Source organism: Equus przewalskii, chromosome 13, assembly GCF_037783145.1.
Source record: "Equus przewalskii isolate Varuska chromosome 13, EquPr2, whole genome shotgun sequence".
Classification (NCBI taxonomy): Eukaryota; Metazoa; Chordata; class Mammalia; order Perissodactyla; family Equidae; genus Equus; species Equus przewalskii.
In genome coordinates, this window is record NC_091843.1 from 44,857,235 (window position 1) to 44,876,806 (window position 19,572).

Sequence of the window (19,572 nt, forward strand, 5' to 3'; positions counted from 1 at the left end):
GGCAAGCCATGCTGTGGCAGGCATCCCACATATAAAGTAGAGGAAGATGGGCACGGATGTTAGCTCAGGGCCAGTCTTTCTCAGCAAAAAGAGGAGGATTGGCAGCAGATGTTAGCTCAGGGCTGATCTTCCTCAAACAAAACAAAAAAACTTAAACGCACCCACAAAAAGAATGCTACGTTGCTGTTTGTTACCACTGACAAAAAACCCAAACATTTGTACTGCTTTTAAATAGTGAAGAAGGTCCTTCAGAAAAATTAATTTGCCTCTTCCTGCAAAGAATTTTCCTTTGAAAATTTCCATGAGTCGAAAGATTATAAATGTCAAAATTTTATACCTCTAAATAAATATCAGAATCCCTGGATTAGTACTCAGAGCCATGCTGTGGAGGACAAAATAATTTCACTCACATAATACATTTTCTTTAATTACTTTAATATAAAAGACAGCAGTGTTCCATCCCTCACATAATATGTAAAAAAAAAGTTTTAAAATCCTCCAGTAAGTGTTTAATGAAAATAAATTTATTGAAAGGTAGCAATGACTACAAAATTAATACTACCAAATCATTACTGATGTCTTCTGCATTAAGTACAATATTTGGAGGGTAGGTGGAGAAAACATCAAACAAGAGTATGGACATTTTAAAACTACACTTTATCCAGCTTATCTTTTTGCTAAATCTTGTGCCTATTAGATGTATTCAAGATGATTTTAAGGATATTCGGCTAAAATCATACTTCGAAGATTTTAAAACAGCCCTCCACTAATTATATGGCATTGCAAACCATCCCATCTGTTTACAAAATTAAAACAAGCAATGACCCCATGAGTTTTCTAGGTAAAAGATTCAGCTACAAAAAGAGAACATTAACAGGAGAATGAGTGATAGTGACCAGAATAAGAAAATTAGCGTAATCAAGAAAGATGTTTAATTATCCCATATAATTTCATCTGGTTAGATCAATGCAGCTCGCTCAGTAAGGAAGCTGACTGCCCTGTGAGGGAAAGGGTAACATGATCTACAGTCCTGTTTTTAAATTCTCATATGATAATCCTATTTCAATCAACCTGCAAAGTAGAAGGACTGAATCAACATGAACATTATAACACACATCTTACAGTAATACAAAAGTCAAACCATTACCAGTACATCTTTTTCTTTAAAGTGCACAATTTAAAACTTCACAAGAGTGTGCACTTTTGAAAGTTATGATCAGCGTACACAGTAAAGACAAAACAGGCACCTCTGTTATAATTTTTTTAATAAATAAAATAAAAGCACATTAACAAAAAACAAAGGTAAGCAGCACCTGAAGCCTTTGACATCTGTAACTAAACGCTGGTACCCAAATGGTCTAACTGGTAAGTTTTACTAAGAGGCGCAAAAAAGGAGCCAATTTTTGACCTAACATTTTAATTCTAGTAGAGACAAGAGCTTGTCTGGGCTTACAGCCCTGTCATCTGATGGTGAGCAGCATTCCAGTCCTTCAAACGTCCTATACTTTGGAAAGCAGACCCGACTCCGGAGCACTCGCCTTAATAAGATTCTGTATTTCCTTGAATTTTGGATGGTCTTTATCAGCCACCAACTGTAGCAGAACAGCTTCACTCGTGGTCACTATAATCCCAGTTCGAGCAAGACGCTTTTTAAAAAAAGACAAAGACAAATCAAGACGTAAGCATGAGAATGAACACCGTTTGAAAACAGCAAAAAGTATGCTGGGACACAATAATCAGCATCTTTCATTAAAACCATGGTCCTTAGTCATGCCATCAAATTCAGTGAGGGGGACAGATTCCAAAGTGGCCGCACCACAAACCCATGATGATTGTTCTCAGTGTTAGTCATATGGACCAGAAACAAGTCAAAGAAAACAAGCAGCCAAGAGTAGGGTCTATATCTGACAAGCACAGGAGGGAAATCAAGGCTAATTACTGTAAAACATGAGACACAAGAGAGAAAGGAGTGGTCTACACTATATGCCATCACTGAACATTTGGACACCTGGAATTGCTGCTATTTCCTAAACACTATCTGCAGATTTAGCTCCGTCTTTCACTCATTCACTAACTCAGCTAAGGGCTGCTTTTGGCTTCCTCCTAAAGGCATTAAACTCTTATATTTCTATTTCTACTATTGAGATAAAAAAGGTACCTTCATCCATATTTCCCACTCTATAGTTTAACTGAGATAATGTATTAGGTCATAATGTGTATGAATACTTATACCTGGCATTGAGTAGCTATTTATTTAAGGAAAAAAAATGGGGGGGGGGGAATACTTCTAAAGCTCCATTAGCTATGCTATGAATATAATTGTAGCTGTCTGGAATATTTCTATTCACTGCTAATTTATTATCTAATTTGACATAACTAAAATTTTCAATTGCATTAAAACTACTGGAGAATTAAAACAATGATTCTTAATTTCTTTTTTGTCTCCAATCATCTGCCATCCAGCAGGTGAATCCTTCCCATAAGTAAGAGTTCCTCTGTCTAGAAATGACTGGTAGAAGAGCCTCATACGAGGTTTAAGAATGTGCCCCTGGATGATAACAGAACCACCACCACTGCCACTGTCATAAACTTTTTAGAATCACTAAACGAGAGTATAAAATGTAAGGCTGTGTAAAGTTTCACTGACAGGTCAAAAATGTCCTTGCCAAAATGCTCCAGTGGAACCATAACAAAGAACTAAGGACAGAAATGGTGAGGAGGGGGAGGAGAGAGAGTGCTGAGGAAGGAGGAAGAGGAAAGAGGGAGGGAGGAGGGCAAAGGAAGAAAGCAGAGACAAGGGGAGGAGGGGAGGGGGGATGAGAAGAGAGGAGAATTCTAGGGTAGAGATTCTCTCCATGCATTTGTTATCAGAAACTCTAGGGGAAAAATGGGTCACCTGTTATCCCAAGAAGCATCCACTGTAAGAACCATGGAAGATGAGGTGATTAAGAAACAATTCCTAGGTAAAACAGAGGAAAAGACTCAGATGACTTCCTCCTCATAAAGAAGGAGTCACTTGAATAGCCAGGACATCTCTGTGGAGTGAAAGTCAGATGGTTGGAGATCTGCAGGCCCAATCTTCCTGCTGGAGGACTCTTCCTTTTTGTCCCCAAGGACGTACAAGGGAGTGTAAGCCATAGCTTACTTATCAGAAAGCAAGCTTGGACCTCAACAACCAGTACGGAAGAGGGTGCAGAGCAGCTGACCAAAACTCTCCGGAAATGAAACATCAGCAGAGAGTTATATAGGAAAGAGGAGGAAAAAAACAAAGCTGCTAGCACCCTTATTTTGGGACAGATATCAGAGGGTGAGTCATCTCTGAGTGTTTAAAGACTTCTGGAAACTACTTCCTGCTCCTTTTCGGTCAACTCCTGGCTATCACATCAAAACACTTAGAGATCCTAAAGGACAGTGTGCTTGCTTCTGACGGGAGGGGAGGGGATAAATGGAAGCCTAGCTGCAGCTCCGCTGTGTGAATGTCCAGTCATTCAGATGGAGCCCTCGCCCTCACCAGCTGGCTGCCCTGCCTGCCTTCCAACCTGCTCACTGTTGCTTTAGTGCACTTTCAATGATTCAGTCTGAATCTGAATCATACACTTTCAATGTCTGTGAAAGTGCTTTATATGCTCTAATGTGCCAACAAAGGTCAGTTCTCACTAATCTTTCTAGTTCCGTAGTGAAGCAGGAAGGACAGAAAACTGCCCAGGTCGAGGAAAAAGTCTGATGACCTTGGAAGAAGCCCATTTAAATGCCAAGCTTTCCCTGATACTCTGCTGACCAGAGCCTGGTCCACTCTAGGCCAACAATCTTCAGTGATTGTGGGGGTCAAGTCATCATGGCTTAAAATGGGGCAATTAAACCCCAGCTGTTGAAAGCACACAGGTAGATGGCTTAATGGGCTTCTGAAGTTCTTCCCTTACACTTGCAAAAGCAGCCCAACTAGGCCAAAGGAAAGGAGAGGTTGCTCTGACCCACAAACCTAAAAATGCTCGAGCACAAAGCCATGCCAGCCTCAAAGAGGGCAGGGGATAAAAAGACTAAACCCATCAAACTTCCAAGCAACACTATCAACTCCCTAGAAGCAGAAGGACATCAAACTCAGAGGGAGGGTTTTATTCTATTCTATTCTGCATTTACTCTACAATCACTAGTTGAAAGACACAACGCCTGACAGATGGTAGGTGCTCAAAAAAACTGCTGAATAAAGCATATACCACAGACCCTGGAACGGAAGTTTCAATAATGCTAACTATAAATCTTATTAGTATAATGATCTTAACAGGCAAAATAGATGGTCTCAGGAATGATCTTAAGTAGTCATACTCTAAAGGAATAGAGAAGGGGAGCTGGCCAGATCGTTATTTAACTTTCACAGTCATAGAATAAAAGAGAAACCTTAACATTTCTCCCAGTAATTTAGGGACAAATTAAATCACCTCCATATTAAATTAAGACCAAGCGGAAAAATCTGAAATGTGGCACGTCTGCCCCATCACCACCTGACCTGATTCTTTTTCTCCTTTCAACCTCAACACTTTAAGTGAAGTCAATATTCTTTTCCTGTCCTCCTCAGAATTTCTCAGGACTATTCCTTTCTGGCCTTGGAAGTGATATGCTTATATATTTCTGATAAAACTACCTTTATGAAGACAACAACATATAATAAAAACAGCAGCTAACATTTGAATGTTTACTATGTCAGGCACTATACTAAGTGCTATCAATACATTATCTCATTTAATTATCACAAAAATCCTCCCGTGCAGTGGTTATTATTTCCATTTCACCAATGAGAAACCCAAGGCATTCATGTTGGATACTTGCCCAAGGATACAAATTTACAAAATACTACAACCCAACTCATATTATCCTCATGCTGTCTGGACTCCTAAGCACTGAGATTACAGACCTCTCAAAGGAGGTTCAGATGCTAAATAGCTAACCATGCTTTTATTCTAAATCTTGTGAGAAGACAGAATTGTCAATAATCAAAATCTTCTGTAATAAATGCTATAATAAAGACACATCTAAAATAACCCACAAGGACTTAAAAATAGATGAAGAGAATAAATAAAACTACTTTCACCTGTAATCCCAATACAGGACTCACTGCTTCTGGAATAACAGAGAAGGGATGGCCAACCATGGCCTTAAAACTACTGCTGTTGCCAGTGACCCCCATGCTTCTGCGTCAGCCCTCCCCGCTAACTCTTCTCCTTTCTTTCCGGAGACTACTCTTTCTCATTTGCCCCACTTGCCACCCTAGGGCAGACGAGGCTAAACAGATGATTTAGCAATCCTAGAGAAGTAGTAGTCCATAGGCCAGCTTGTGCATGGAATGCTGGAGGGTCTTGAAAAAAACCTGTATTTCCCATTCTCAATAAAAATAATCCGTTAAAGAACTCAGAAACCACATCGATATTACTTTAAAATCATTAAGGAATTAAAATTAAACAGAAAAGAGAGAGAGAGATGCACAACATGGAGTGAATGTTTCAAAGGATTGTGTGGTAGTTTGCTTTTCAACAGTCCTTGAATAGGAAATGCTTAGGTGAGACTAATGTTATGCAACACAGGGAAAGAATCACTGCATCCCCAACTGTACGGTGCATCTTGACACTCCAGTGCAGACAGCCAGGACACACTGCAGGTGTGTCAGTGACACACCTCCTATTTCCAGAAATTCAAGTATAAGGAAACCCAATAAAAGGTTGAACCAGGAGTATGCCCATTATGTCCTAGTTTTTGGACAGATCTTGGCTGAGTTAAACCGAAGTGAACTGTTTCTGATTTGCAAATCTCTAAATGGTTCAGATTAAGCTTCTTGGCATACATCTTAGTTCATGTATAAAAGTACAGCAGAAAGGACAAAAATGTAAAGGAGCTTTGGCATCACTAGAAATCTAGATCTAAGGAGACAGAAAATATAAAATAGGACATGGCGATGAGACCTCAAACGTCAGCGCACATCAAGACTCGAAATCAATGAGTCTGCTATTGTCAGATTAAGTTCAAATTTAAGAGGTAAATTTTTCATTGCTGTTAAATATTTAATATTCTTCAAATTTATCTGGAAAATCTGATGAATGATTTATTTCGAAGCACGACGATTACCTCAAGAGCAAACATCCTGTCCATCATGCTTCTCGATGAGGTGGCGTCGGCGACAATATGAACCTCGATACCTCGGCCAACGAGTTCCAGAGCAGTTTGTTGGATGCACACATGAGTCTAGTAGGGAAGTTAAAAATCATATGTGAGAACATGGCAAACCAGAAGTATTCTACCAATGCGCAACATGATAAAGCAGAATGAGCACTACAGGTCTAACGACCTTGGCCTCCATTGAGTTTTGCCTCTAGCCAGGTGATCTTGAGCATAAACAGCATCTTTGCCTTTGGTTTCTTCTTTGTAAAGCCAGGAATTGGATTAACATCAATGTCCCTTACACTAGGATCTCTGAACATATTCTTAGAGCTGTGTGAGAATTTCTTGGGAGATTTTCATCTATACCATCTGGATAACCCTCACATGGCTGACTACCACCACCCAGCTGTGACGCCATTTGCAGTTGAGTCAAGTGCCTAACACAACGAATGAGTCTGCAGTACTGCAGACTGAGAAAGTCGTGGGAAAACAGAGTCACGAGAAGTCAAGGTAGGCCAAGTTAAAAATAACTTGTGACACGGGCAAAAAACACCCAGTATACAATCACCAGCAAATTTATTATATAGCTTCCATCTTTGTAAGGACTAACTTGTAACTCATTAGCAGAGAAATAGAGCAAAAATGTGCTCCAACAATAACTGTATTATGCAACCAATGAAAGCAGATTTCAATAATGCCACAATGCCAACCTTATCTTCATATGATAAGAGAGCTCTGGAGAATTATCAACCCACATCTCATTAGCATTAGCTCTGGAGGACTGCTCAAAGACGATTTTGATTAGTCATGAGGTCTAATAATGATGAATGAGCAAAAAAAGCGCAAAAGTCAGCAACAGCGTTTGGTATGACATATTTATACAAACAGGCTTCCTCTATATTGCCATTATTGAAGTCAAAATACAAAAATATTTAATGTGCATCTAAACCTAAGGTTATATCTTTTTACTACTAAAACTACTATAAAACCTACTACGAAAACATCATAGATATATTAAATTAATATTATATGGATTTCATTGTCTTCAGTTTTTTCAGAATTTTAAAATTTTAGTTCAATAGTTGTTTAAAAGCTATGAATAGTTATACTGTTTATACACATCCAAAAAGACAAATCAAACAAAAAACAATTTAAATCAGCATCAGGAATCCATGAGTATTGTTTTCCTTTAAAAGAATATGTGCATGATGCAAATGTGAAGGACAATGAACTCATGACTTCCAAGGTTTCTCTAGCACAAAAATATGACCTAGGTGAAATCTTCCAACACACAAATGAAAATAATGCCTTTAGTGAAACTGTGTTCCAACGATAGGGTTTAAAACAAAGGCCCAAGAATCAACCAACCGGGAGTCAAATCCAGCTCCATCCCTTAACAAGCTGAATGACTTTGGGCAAGTGACACAGCATCTCTGTGTTTTAGTTTCCTCCTCTATAATATGGGAAGACCAACAGTACTTAGCTCGTAGGTTGCTGTGAGGGTTTAAGGAATTAATAAAGTGTTTAGAGCAGTGCCATACAAATAGTCAAACCTTAATAAACTGCAGCCATTTTTCATCATTATTACCACCTTCATGGTATTCTACACACAAAATTGCATTCTGACAATATCAAGTTTTCTGCAAATAATATTGTGTCCAAAATATAACAACAGGTACTTACTTCGACTCCAAATAACACAACACTCCTGACTCCAGGAATCTCTGCCAAGGCTGCTTCTACTTCTGGTAATACCATTGAAAACTTGGTCTTTGGAAGTACCAGTTTTACACCCGTTAAATCAATTTCTTGAACAGTGCTTCCAAGACCTTTAGGGTACTGTTCTGTTACGATAACTGGAATTCCTAAAATGCGGGCCCCTTGTAACTGAAAAAAAAACCCCCAAACAAACACAATTAGTAATGCACATATGTGTGTAGATATGAAGGTATCATGCTTCAGCAAATTGGAAAAAATAAATAAAAAGCATACCAATCTTTGTCCAACACTAATAATATCCCCAAAATACTTAATGGCTGGTCTGAATCTTTCCTGCATATCACAGCAGAAAAACACAGTGCTTGAAGGTGTAAGATTTCCCAGGGTAGTGAGCTGAGAAAAAAAAAGAAAAAAAATGATTTAGCACTTGTTATACAAGGACATTTATTTCCAGTGGAGGTCAATAAAGGAAGAAAAATGTCCCTACTATTTGACTCAGTAAGTCAATTTCTACAACCATGACCCAAAAGAAATGATCTGAATTACAGAACAAAGAAATTATTCATGAAGATGTTCATTGAATTGCTTTCATAATAAAAATTAGAAATAAACCAAAGACCAAAAATACAGAAATGACTTCACGAATTTTAACATATACATATGACAAAACATTTTTTAGCCAATTAAAAGATGGGTATATGTTTTCAAAGAATTTGTACCATCTAAGAAGAAATTCTCATAATCTAATGTTAATTTTAAAAATAAAGCACAGTTCAATAGTATTTCAATAATGTAAGAATATGAATAAAAAAGTAGAAGCAAATATATGAAAATATTTACAAGCAATTATACAGTTAGGGATGTTGGTAATATTTTTTCTTTATACTTCTCTTATATTTCCCAAATACTATTTAAAAACATTTCTCAAACGTTATTTAAAAATGTACATTACTTTTATGATCAGAAAAATATGCTACAATAGTAAAAAACACATTTGATGATGGCATTGCTTACAAGAACAAAGAGTAAAATTAAAAATAATCTCTAGCAGAGACTATGGAACACAAAACTTAAAACACAGAAACAAATCCAGAATTACAGCTATCAAGACAGAACTATTAAGATGCTCTTAAGAATAACTCTTAGAGCTCAAAAACTGCAACGAAATGATGTCAACCACATCAGCACTGTTAAAAGGACAGACACGAATTTGACATCTGCATTCTTTTTTGGCGGGGAGGGGGGCAGATTAGCCCTGAGCTAACATCCACCACAAATCCTCCTCTGTTTGCTGAGGAAGACTGGCACTGAGCTAACATCCATACCCATCTTCCTCTACCTTACATGTGAGACGCCTGCCACAGCATGGCTCGACAAGCGATGCGTAGGTCCACACCCAGGACCTGAACCGGCAAACCCTGGGCCGCCAACGCAGAATGTGCAAACTTAACTGCTGTGCTACCGGGCCGGCCTGACATCTGCATTCTTAAACATAATTATCACACTCAGGAAAGCCAATGAATTAAGATGAAAATTAGGTATCAGAGGTTACCAAGCTTTACATTAATTGCTGTAGTTGGTCTACTCTAACGACTTGGGCCCAATATGGATATATCAAAAAAGTGAAAATCACTGTTGAATACAAGAATTTAATCTCACTGGATTCTTAAAAGTCCATGGTGCTTTTCTCTCTACCTTCTGAAATTACAGAGATCGCTAAAGGACGCAGTCTGGTCCTGAATGAACCCATACCACTACTCTTACGAGCCACCCCTTAACCTCCCCTCTAATTACCCCATTTTTGTTCTCTATAAAACCACCCATGGACAATCATTATTAATAATTTTCTGGGGGAAGCTGTGTCATGATTACCTGGTGGTGGTTTGCCACCAGCCTGGTCCTAGGCTCTGCCTTAGTCCCTCTGCACACAGCATACTCTCAGGAAACAATTACTACAGGAATTAAGTGAATCACTAAAAGGAATCGTTTATCCTTAATAACAGGAGCGTTCTAATCAGTTTGCACTTTATTTATCTGTCCTGATCTGAGGGACTCTGGCACTTTAATGTCTCTCTGGTGTTACCTCTGCAGATGTGCACTGATTTACCACATACCATCCAACACCAAGTTCATGTCAGAATGGGTGCCACCTGTAATTCTAGCACCAAGTATGGGGTTTCCCTATTCTGCTAATAAAGTATGATTAAAATAAATATTCAGGCATCTTAAATTATACATGCTATCTTTGGCTGTTTCCTTACTTAAATTTTTGATATAAGTATTATGCCTCGATTTTGGTCATTTTCAAAAGCAGTGAGTATGATGTGTATATAAGTACTCAGGGTACTATTTTAAAAACCAATCACTATTTGCATATTTTACATTCTCAGTAAACATTAAATCTTGGCTCAAAAGGCTCAGAATCTGTGTATTTTATCTTTATTACTTTGAACCGCACTGGTCATCCACAATGTGTTTAGGGCACACTATGAAAAGCAGCTGACCTCTAACTGGCCTGTTTCAAACGACAGTAATGTAACTCAGCCAAGCTCACATTCCACAACAGGTGAAAACCAGCAAGCAGGCAAAAGAAAACTCCTGGGCAGTTGTGTAAGTGTACTGCATGGCCAGGCGCTAACATGCCACAGCTTATACCTGCTTACACCTCCAGCTCTCAGCACTCACCTCAGCCTATAGTGACCACCTCTGTATATGTTCCCAACTTCAGTTGTCCGGATTCTAAAGTCACAGAAGGTTACAGACCGCAAATCAGTAAGGAAACTGCTGGAGACAGGCAAACTGCCAGCACTGAAGAAATGAGAGCTGACAGAGAAAAGTTTCACAATACAATAAAAGCAGATCAAAACTCAACTAGTTCTACAGTCTAGACCTCTAGTGAAGGAATAACCAGCTGTATATAGCAAAAGTTAGGACAACATCATTTGAACCCGCTCATTGAGAAAATGTATATTATATAACACTTCAGGGGTATAATATAAAATGGTCAAAATTGGGCTACTTAAAGGAATAAAACCTTACCTAACCAGAATCCTCAATGTTCAGAGTTGGGGTATCCTGGGGTCCCCGTTTTCTGGTGCTTCCCTGTACCTCATTTCAGCTGTGAGGTATCTTGTTCTGGGCAGGGGACCACATCGGATTTATGTCATATTAGATGCAGACTGAGGTCAGAAAATGCAGCCCTGAAATCTTCACCACCCTGCAAAACCTTTCTAGTCTACGAATTCATCATCTATAAACCTTCAGTAAACAAAGACAGAAAACATGGAGATAAGGTGGCAAGGTATGAAGAGATGACTGGTTATAACTTGGTGAATCAAAAATGCCTAGATATTCTCCTCTCAAGGAGGTAAACTCCCGACGCAGCCTGCACTTAATGATTCGCTTCCTCAGAGTAGAGTACAGAGGAGGGGCAGTAACTACACAGTGGAGAAACCTGGCAAACGCTGCCTCAGCCAGGTGATCGAGATGAAGATAATCAATAACCTCACGCCGATGGTGTGTAGCCCTGACGTAACGTGATGAGAATGACCGTCATGACCTTTCTCTCCAAATCTGACAACCCCAGGCTAAGCATGAGAAAAACATCAGATGAACCAACACTGAGGGACATTCTACCAATGTATTTGACCAGGATTCCTTAAAACTGTCAAGGTCATCAAAAACAATGAAAGTCTGAGAAACTACCATAGCCCAGAGGAGCCTCAGGAGACATGACAACTAAATGTAATTAGTATCCTGGATTGGATCCTGGAACAGAAAAAAGGCATTTGGGAAAAACTAGTGAAATATGAATACAGTGTGGAGCTCAGTTAACAGCAATGCACCAACGTTGGTTCCTTAGTTGTGACAAACATGTCACAGGAATGTAAGATGTTAACAAGAAGGGATACTAGGTACAGAGGTACAGGAACTCTCTGTGCTATCTTTGCACCTTTGCTGTAAATCTAACACTATTAAAAAAATGGTCTCCCTATGCTGTGATAATTAGGGGAAAAGATGCTATTTTATGAGTAATGCCCATACCTTACCAGCCAGAAAGGAGGCTTTGAGGCCACAAGAATAAAACCAACCTTGAAAAATTCGAACCATGTCCAACCAACCCCACCCACCTACCCAAAATCCACATGAATTCCAATAAGCTGTTTTAAATTACACTCTGACTCTATAACTCAGGGACTTCTTACTTTGACTCATGAATTTCTCTTAAACCAAAACCTTGCAGATAACTAAAAATGTTGCTCAAAGTCAAACATTTACATGTTGGAACCGCATGACTGCAAGTTAAAAGTGGACTTGACCAAATTCAATTGCAAGTAAAAGTGTAGCAACTACAGATCAACGCATATTCAGTAGGCAGGAGGAAATGACATAAAAAATGTATGTGTGTAAATATACACTTTCATATATCTATATATATATATATCCCAACACATACACACATACATAAATAACAGATATTTCAGTACACATATTTAAGTACAAAAAGTTGATCAATGCCAGTGGCTTCCTCCTCAAGCAAGAGCTCAAGAGATCAATTTCAGGTATGTTTTTTGTCCGCTTTCTTAAGAATTGTTATAGCTGGGATTTGACCTTAGATTTCATATTCAAAAGACTTTTCATCCCCAAGTGCCATTATTACCATTATCATGACAGTCTTTACCCTCCTTCACCAGAAAATGTGCTCTGACCATTTTCTAACAAGGGCTGCTGGACCTGCAAGGAACGTGCCCCTCCCTTGTTCATCCTGGTTACTCAGGACAGGCACACACAGGGTGGCTGGCCTTCCCCAGTGATACACGCGGCACCAGTTCTGTTCTCTCCATAAAAGTAATGCACGGTGAGTGTTTATGTTAAACTGTGTCCCCAAAAATTCATATATTGAATTCCTAAGCCCTGGTACCTCAGAAAGTAGCCTTATTTAGAAACAGTCTCATTGAAAATATAATGAGTTAAGATGAGGTCATACTGGAGTAGGGTGGTTGCCTAATCCAACATGACTGGTGTCCTCAAAAAAGGAGAAAAATGGACACACAGAAGGCCTGTGAGCATGAAGGCAAAGGTCAGGGTGATGTATCTATCAGCCAAGAAATCCAAAGATTGCCAGCAAACGCGAGGAGAGAGGCATGGAACAGATTCTCCTTCACAGCCCTCAGAGGGAACCAACTCTTATCTCTAGCCTCAGGAACTGGGAGAAAATAAATTTCTGTTGTATAAGCCTCTTGGTTTGTGGTTCTTTGTTATAGCAGCCCCCTAGTAAACTACTACAGTGAGTAAACTGAAAATCTTTACAGGAATGATTAAAGTTTGGAATTGTAAGTGTGCTGTTTTCAAAATTTTAGTGGTCTATTATAGTCACAAAATAGGCATGATCTGCTTGGGAGAGAAGCCAGAGGGGATACGGGGTATCATCATTTCGCTGAGAAGTATTTCCAAGGAAATCTGATTACTGATTACCACAGCTTTGTAAGGCCTTGCTCCAATCCGGACTCATTTAAAATAGCGGTCTGTGATGTGGCTCCCTACACAGCACAGCCCGTGGGTGTTAGAATCTGAGTCCAAACCTCCATCTTACTAATTTCAGTTACACGAAATGAGGCAAATCATTGACATCTCCAACAGCAGTTTCTTAATCTGTAACAAAGCAAGAACAATAGTATCTCCCTCATAGGGCTGTTTTAAGGATTAAATGAGCCTAATGTAAGCAATCAATAACTGCACTGGGATATCCTTCACAGAGGAAACACATACTACACTCTAAAGTTCAGAACATGTTAAAAAACTTTTTCTGTAATGAAGCTAAAATACCATTTGCCACTAAGATCCCTTAAATCAGTAAATATATATACAGAAATACTAATATTGCCTAACTTGCTACGTTAACATAGTCTGCAGAATTAAGAAAATGCTTCATAAAGTAGATTTCCAGATGTCACCAAAAGATTTACCATTAAATGATTAAATGATCTGTTCCTGGAAAACAGGTTTTGGGCTTTTTAATTTAGGCTGCGAAAGAATATTTATTTCGCTCTTATTTTTACAAATATAGTCACCTATAGAGAGCACTAATGTCACTGGCATCAATATTACAACTCTAGCTTATCAGTTAAAGTGTGAGCTTTCTAACTCCCCAAGGGACGCCAGCTGTCTCCACCCACCTCAGAGCTGAGGAGTGAGGGATTTCTTAAGGTACAGCTTAGACTGAGGTGCAACTGAAGCTGGCCAGATCCCAGGAAGAGAGTGACATTTGAATCTACAATGGATTCCCCTTGACTAACTAAATGAAAGAAAAAACTTTCCAAACGCAGATCACAGCGCCCACTCTCAAATGCCGTTTATTCACAGGTAGCCTCTAATGTATCCACAAGGGGCAAAAACTTTACACTGCTTTGGGCAGTAATCTGGAATGTTCAATTTTTTAAAAAGCGATACACAACCCCATCAAACCAGCGGGGTGGAGACAATGCCACACCCTCAGGATCCAGCTGTTTCTCAGTGCCCCTGACACTGCCTGCCTCCCAAACGTATGTCCTTCCTGCTTCTCTGCTCAGTTTCTGAGCATCAGCGCACCCACCGGCTCCTCCTCCACGCTCACATGGGAAAGGTTCCGTAATCAAAAATCACCACCTTCAAACCAAGGGGGAACAAGACCAAGGGGGAACAGAGTCTTTTCCCTCTTCGTTCCAAACCATTCCTCCCCTCCATTCCCACCATGAACTCTAGGTCTCTTCTAGCTATAAAATGTCCATGCCCCTGTTTAAAATAATAAGAGAAGTAATAAACTTCCAAGAAAGTGAAAGCTGGAGCCGAATCCTTCCCCAAGCAACCATCTCAGGAAAAGGTCAGCCTTCCCAGGGAAGCCCTTATCTTCTGCCCACGCGAAGCCGCCAGAGCCCTCCCTCCTCCGTCACAGAAGCCAAATCCTCTTCTGGCGTCCTTCTCCCAATGTCCATTTCATCCTCTCTTCTATTTAGGCCCCGCCTTCCCTGGTGACAAGCTGGAAAGTACACTAGTGATGGTATGATATCAAATTTAGGCGAGTTTCCAGGGTTAAATGTCTCCACTAGTTAAAACTTGGGAATACCTTTTGAAAAATTAAAACTTGTAAGTCATAAAAATGACCTAAATTCCCACTGTATAATCCTCTCATTTACATTTCTTCCTCTGCATCTCAATACTGTCAGACTTCAAGCATTGTGACAAAGCTGAAGACACATAAACCATACTTGAAACATGAGCTGTCTTCAGCTACCTGAGCTATCAAGGGACACTCACAGTCACGTTGACAGAGTATTTCAGAAAAGAAGACACTAAGAAGTTACCACAGCATAACACTGGCAATAGGGGGTTTTAACAATCAGTCCCCATAGAACCGCTAACCAATCACGGGTACAGTGCGGCACAAGCAACCACTGTTTTACAAGGTCACCAGCAATAACAGCCAGAACAAGCATGAAAGCAAACTCAGACCCCTAAGTAAATTAAGAATACATTCTAGAATACATACGTGAGCCAGGGCCGCAGAGGCTCTAAATCCTAAATTTGGAGAAATAACAAGTCACATTATTTAAGCAGTGGACTGACTACATGTGGCCAAATTTATGCTCTTTGCCCCTGCCTCTGGGAGACAGGGCCTACCATCCCCAGCAGCAGGGCATCATTGATGGGCCACCTTGAGTCTTCTTAAGTTACAGGCATCTATTACAAAGAACAATGAACAGCATCAAAACAAATGATATTACAAGCTCAAGTTTGTGGCTTGTTTTCCATTCTGCTTGATATTTTCATTAAGCATGAAAACAAAACGTAACTGCTATGGTCAGCTATAAGCGAGGACCTTCATGCGTTTTCCCACCTCCACCATTACCCCAGAACCTTAGGCAATTTCCTATATGTTCTGTTCTGCAAAATGAAAGAGTTAGATTCTTAGGTAAGGAACAAGAATTGGGTCTTAAACATATTTGCATTCACTGCGTCAGGCACTTACAGCCGCCGCTCAAATGTTTGTGAAATAAACTCTATGGTTTCATCTAGCCATACAATGTCCATGTCTCAAGGATTATACAGCTGGGCTCCAAAACGCAAAGTAAAATGGACATGAAAAAAAATATTTTCCCTCTCTCTTGTGAGAGTATAGACACATGGATGTGTTTGCATGTATATATAGAGAGAGCTCTTCTCATACAGATATAAATAGGTATCAGAATAGGTACATGGACATATATAGGGGGTGTGTATGTCCCTTCACGTTACCTATTTTTAAGCTGGGGGCACCTGGGTAAAAAAGTCAAAGTATTATGATTACTAAAATGAGATAACACAAAAGAAAAAAATATTTTAAAATACTTTAAAATATATGAAGTGTTACATAACAGAATATTATAAGAATTCTTGGACTATTTAGTCAGAAAAAAATAACATTTTTTAAAAGGACGGACAGAGTAGTGCTGTTGTTATAATTATTAAACATCACAATGAAAAATGAATTACATGTTATCTCCTCTACCAAGGAAAATATTTCCAAGGCCACAAGTGACTTGAATTATATAATGCCTTTTAAGAATGTACAAGACATTTCAGGTTTTCACATATACATTATTAATTTCCAGAATGTTTAATTAAATAGAGTTGTCAGACCCAGGCTTTGAAGTTTTCAAAATAAAAAATTTTATCTTGGGAGAAAAAAACCTTACAGACGTGGGGGGCACTCCCTTGGCATAACATCTTCTTAGGTAACAGCCCACGCACCCTCCCAACCACCACAGGAAAGGCATCACAAAGTCTGCATCCTCAGCACAGCTCCAGGCCGCCTCAGTTAGTATTTGGATTCTCGCCTTTATTAATGGATTGGTCAAAGGTGCATCCTCCTTTGGGGTATTTTGGCAGCAATAATCAAAACAAACCGACAAGGAAGGCTGCAGAGAGGTGTCAGACATGAAAACTCTTGGAAGACATAAAAATGGGGAGTAGTAAACACCTAGGAACTACAATTCTCTACATTCTCCGTATGCACAGCAGCACAAATTCTAGGGTATCAGAGGCCATCTGCCTCCCTTTAGACTCCCCAGGGGCAGACAGTGGCAGCTCATAGCCTTTGTCCTCTGAACACAGGAACTTTATCCAGGTTAAAGTACCTGCTTTGGAAGCTTCTGGCATGGGTGCTGGGGTGATAGGAAACAAGACCGATTCCGCAGCCGACTACAGCTGAAAAAAAAAACAAACTAAAGAATAATCCTCAGAAACTGACGCTTGAATATTAAAATGTCTTCTAACCCCGAATGCCCCATTTCAGTTTGGTCTTCCGAAAAAATGGCTTATTAGTTTCTCAACTAAAGAAAAAATGTTGACGGTGTAGTACGTAAAATATACCATATATTCTTTTCTTTTCAAAAATATAGATCCTCCAGTGAATTCTCTGAGCGTAAAAAGAGGACAGGAGACTGACCCGCGTAGTATTAGAGCACAGCTTTCTAAAACACATTAAAGAGCTATAAAATAATGCCCAAGAAAAACAACTTTCTCAGCCAGCTAGACCAGGAAATCATGGTCTAGCTAAAGTTGGATATTTAAAAAGGTATTGCGGTCCTGGAGTCAAATGACTTTTTCAATGTAGGCGACGTATATGTAATCAACAGATTCAGTTGATAGTTACAAGGAAGAGGCTAAGCAAATGGTTATTTCACTTAAGGCTGGCGGAAGCTTTTAAGCTCAAAGAACTGAAAGCCAGGGAAGAGATGGGGGACAGGGTCTGACTCCTGAAGTTTGTGTTTCCGCAAGTGCTAAACACAACTCTGCGGAACAAACCCTAGGGCCATTACTCCCCACAATCTCTTCTCCCCTATCCTGCATCCCCCCCAAGGAAACACACAGCTACTACTTCACAGCCCTCTGGTTACGCAGGAGGCTGAGCCCTGCTCCCGGCACACAAAGCGGATGCGGGCAGCTGAGGACCACCCGCGTGGGGGCGTCCGCGCGCGCCCAAACCACCTGGGCGGCCCACGCCCCAGCCTCGGCCGAGGACAGCTGGTGACCGTCACCTTTGGACAGGCACCTTCGTGGCGCCGTCCCCGCGGCTCGCGACAGCGGCGCAGCCCTTCCGAGTCGGCGAGGCGCGCAGGGCCCGGCGCCCAGGCGGCGCGGGGCACCTGAGGAGCGCGGCGGGGACCGGGACGCGCGGGGACTGGGAGCGGCGGCGGGGCGCGCGGCCCTCCCGCGGGACCCACCTGGATCTGCAGTGGCACGAGGCGCACTTTGCAGCGCTCGCTCACCGCGAAGCCCTTGGGCAGGTCCACGTACTGGCCCCACTCCTCCGCGAAGAGCTGCACGACGAATTTGCGGTGCATGTCGATCTGGTCGCCGTACAGGCTGAGGAACTTCTGAATGAGCAGCTCGTAGCCCGCGCCGTGCGGCACGGACGAGGGCCGCGCGAAGACCGAGAAGCAGAAGAGCACGGGGACCGTGCCCGACGGCGCCGCCGCGCCCCCGCCGCCGCCGCCGGGGAGCGCCGGGACCGCCGGCTCCGCCGCCGCCATGTTCCCCCGAGCGTCTGCGAGCTCCGAGGCCGCGGAGGCGCACACACGGCCGCCCGCCGCGCCCCGCCTCCCCGCGCCGCCCGCCGCCCGCCGCCAGCCGCCCGCTCGCTGGGCCGGCGAAGGGGCGGGTCCCGGCGATCGCCGCCCGCGCGTCCTCCCCCGCCCGGGCCGAGGGCGGGCCGCCACGGAGGGCTGGGCGGTGGGGCCGGGAAGCGCGCGCGAGCCAGCGCCTGCGCCCGCCGCCCGGACCGCCCCCTCCAACCTTCCTGGCGGCGCGCCGCCCCCACCGCCGTCCGAGGGGCCGCGGGGAGCCTGGGTCCCTCGCCGCCGCTTCGGCTGCCTTGGCTGCCCCGGGGCGCTAGTCCCCAGGGGAGGTTTGTGGCCCGCTTCCACCCCGCTCCGCCCACCTTCGAAAGAGCGGCGTTCTCGGGCGCTTTAAGGTTGAGCTTGGGGACACAGGGCTGCCGGCTGAAATCTGCTGGGACGCGTACCTGTTGGCCTTTTGCAGGGGCACGCCGTCCTCCTCGAGGATGGCAGCAGTAATCTTAAAACCGACAGGGCACGCAGGGACTCTTAAGAATAGCAGCAGAATTTAATGCTTCCTTAGGGGGCCATGCAAGGTTCAGAAGTTCATGTTTTTTCAGTCCCATGGAACGCAATGTCTCTAGTTATGAATATGAGATTTTGGCCTCCCTGTATCTCATCCCAGTTTCCGGGAGAGCTTGGATTGGGAATTGGAAAGTATAAAGAGATTTGAGACCAAAAATCAGGACTTTATATTCAAACTGCAGATTTCTGTTTTTACGCAAGTGAAAGTGATAACCTTCAAATAAAATAATCCTCTGCCTTATGAACATTGTAAGGCACTATAATTAACTGGAATTAGAAAAGCATATGTACACTATGAACAAGGTGTCCCTAACATCAGGTCCTGGGAAGATAGGCTCATGAGTCTAAACATAAAATTAGATATTAGGAGTTTCCTCTTCTAAGAAAGTAGTAACTTTTAAGGCGGAGTTTCTCACCTAGCATTGTTGACCTTTGGAATGGATACGATTTTAAATGGGGACTATCTTGTGTATTTGTAGGATATTTAGCAGCATTCCTGGCCTCAACACACTAGATGCCAGTAGCACCTTGCTCCTCCCTCCTCTTG

General features: G+C 41.8%; 1 protein-coding gene across 2 annotated transcripts; it reads right to left on the minus strand.

The window, feature by feature from the left end:
• Nucleotides 1-502: 502 nt before the first annotated feature.
• ISOC1 (isochorismatase domain containing 1) lies at nucleotides 503-18,492 on the minus strand. Of its 2 annotated transcripts, XM_070569343.1 has the most exons (6): nucleotides 18,108-18,492; nucleotides 8,140-8,259; nucleotides 7,831-8,034; nucleotides 6,115-6,231; nucleotides 2,897-2,959; nucleotides 503-1,646 (listed from the first exon to the last, which is right to left on the minus strand). In XM_070569343.1, exons 1-5 carry the CDS (start codon nucleotides 18,414-18,416, stop codon nucleotides 2,900-2,902), a joined length of 810 nt encoding a protein of 269 aa, XP_070425444.1. In that variant the 5' UTR covers nucleotides 18,417-18,492; the 3' UTR covers nucleotides 503-1,646; nucleotides 2,897-2,899. The 2 variants fall into 2 exon arrangements, with proteins under 2 accessions (XP_070425444.1, XP_070425443.1); XM_070569342.1 differs by lacking the exon at nucleotides 2,897-2,959 and having other exon boundaries at nucleotides 18,108-18,489.
• Nucleotides 18,493-19,572: the final 1,080 nt, after the last annotated feature.

Coding starts and splice junctions, on each gene's coding strand:
- ISOC1 (XM_070569342.1), bottom strand. CDS start 18,416: ATGGCGGCGGCGGAGCCGGCGGTCCCGGCGCTCCCCGGCGGCGGCGGC. Junction 8,260..18,107: donor TCGTGCCACTGCAGATCCAG/GTGGGTCCCGCG, acceptor TTTTTTTCTCAG/CTCACTACCCTGGGAAATCT. Junction 1,647..6,114: donor ACAGGATGTTTGCTCTTGAG/GTAATCGTCGTG, acceptor TTTTTTAAAAAG/CGTCTTGCTCGAACTGGGAT.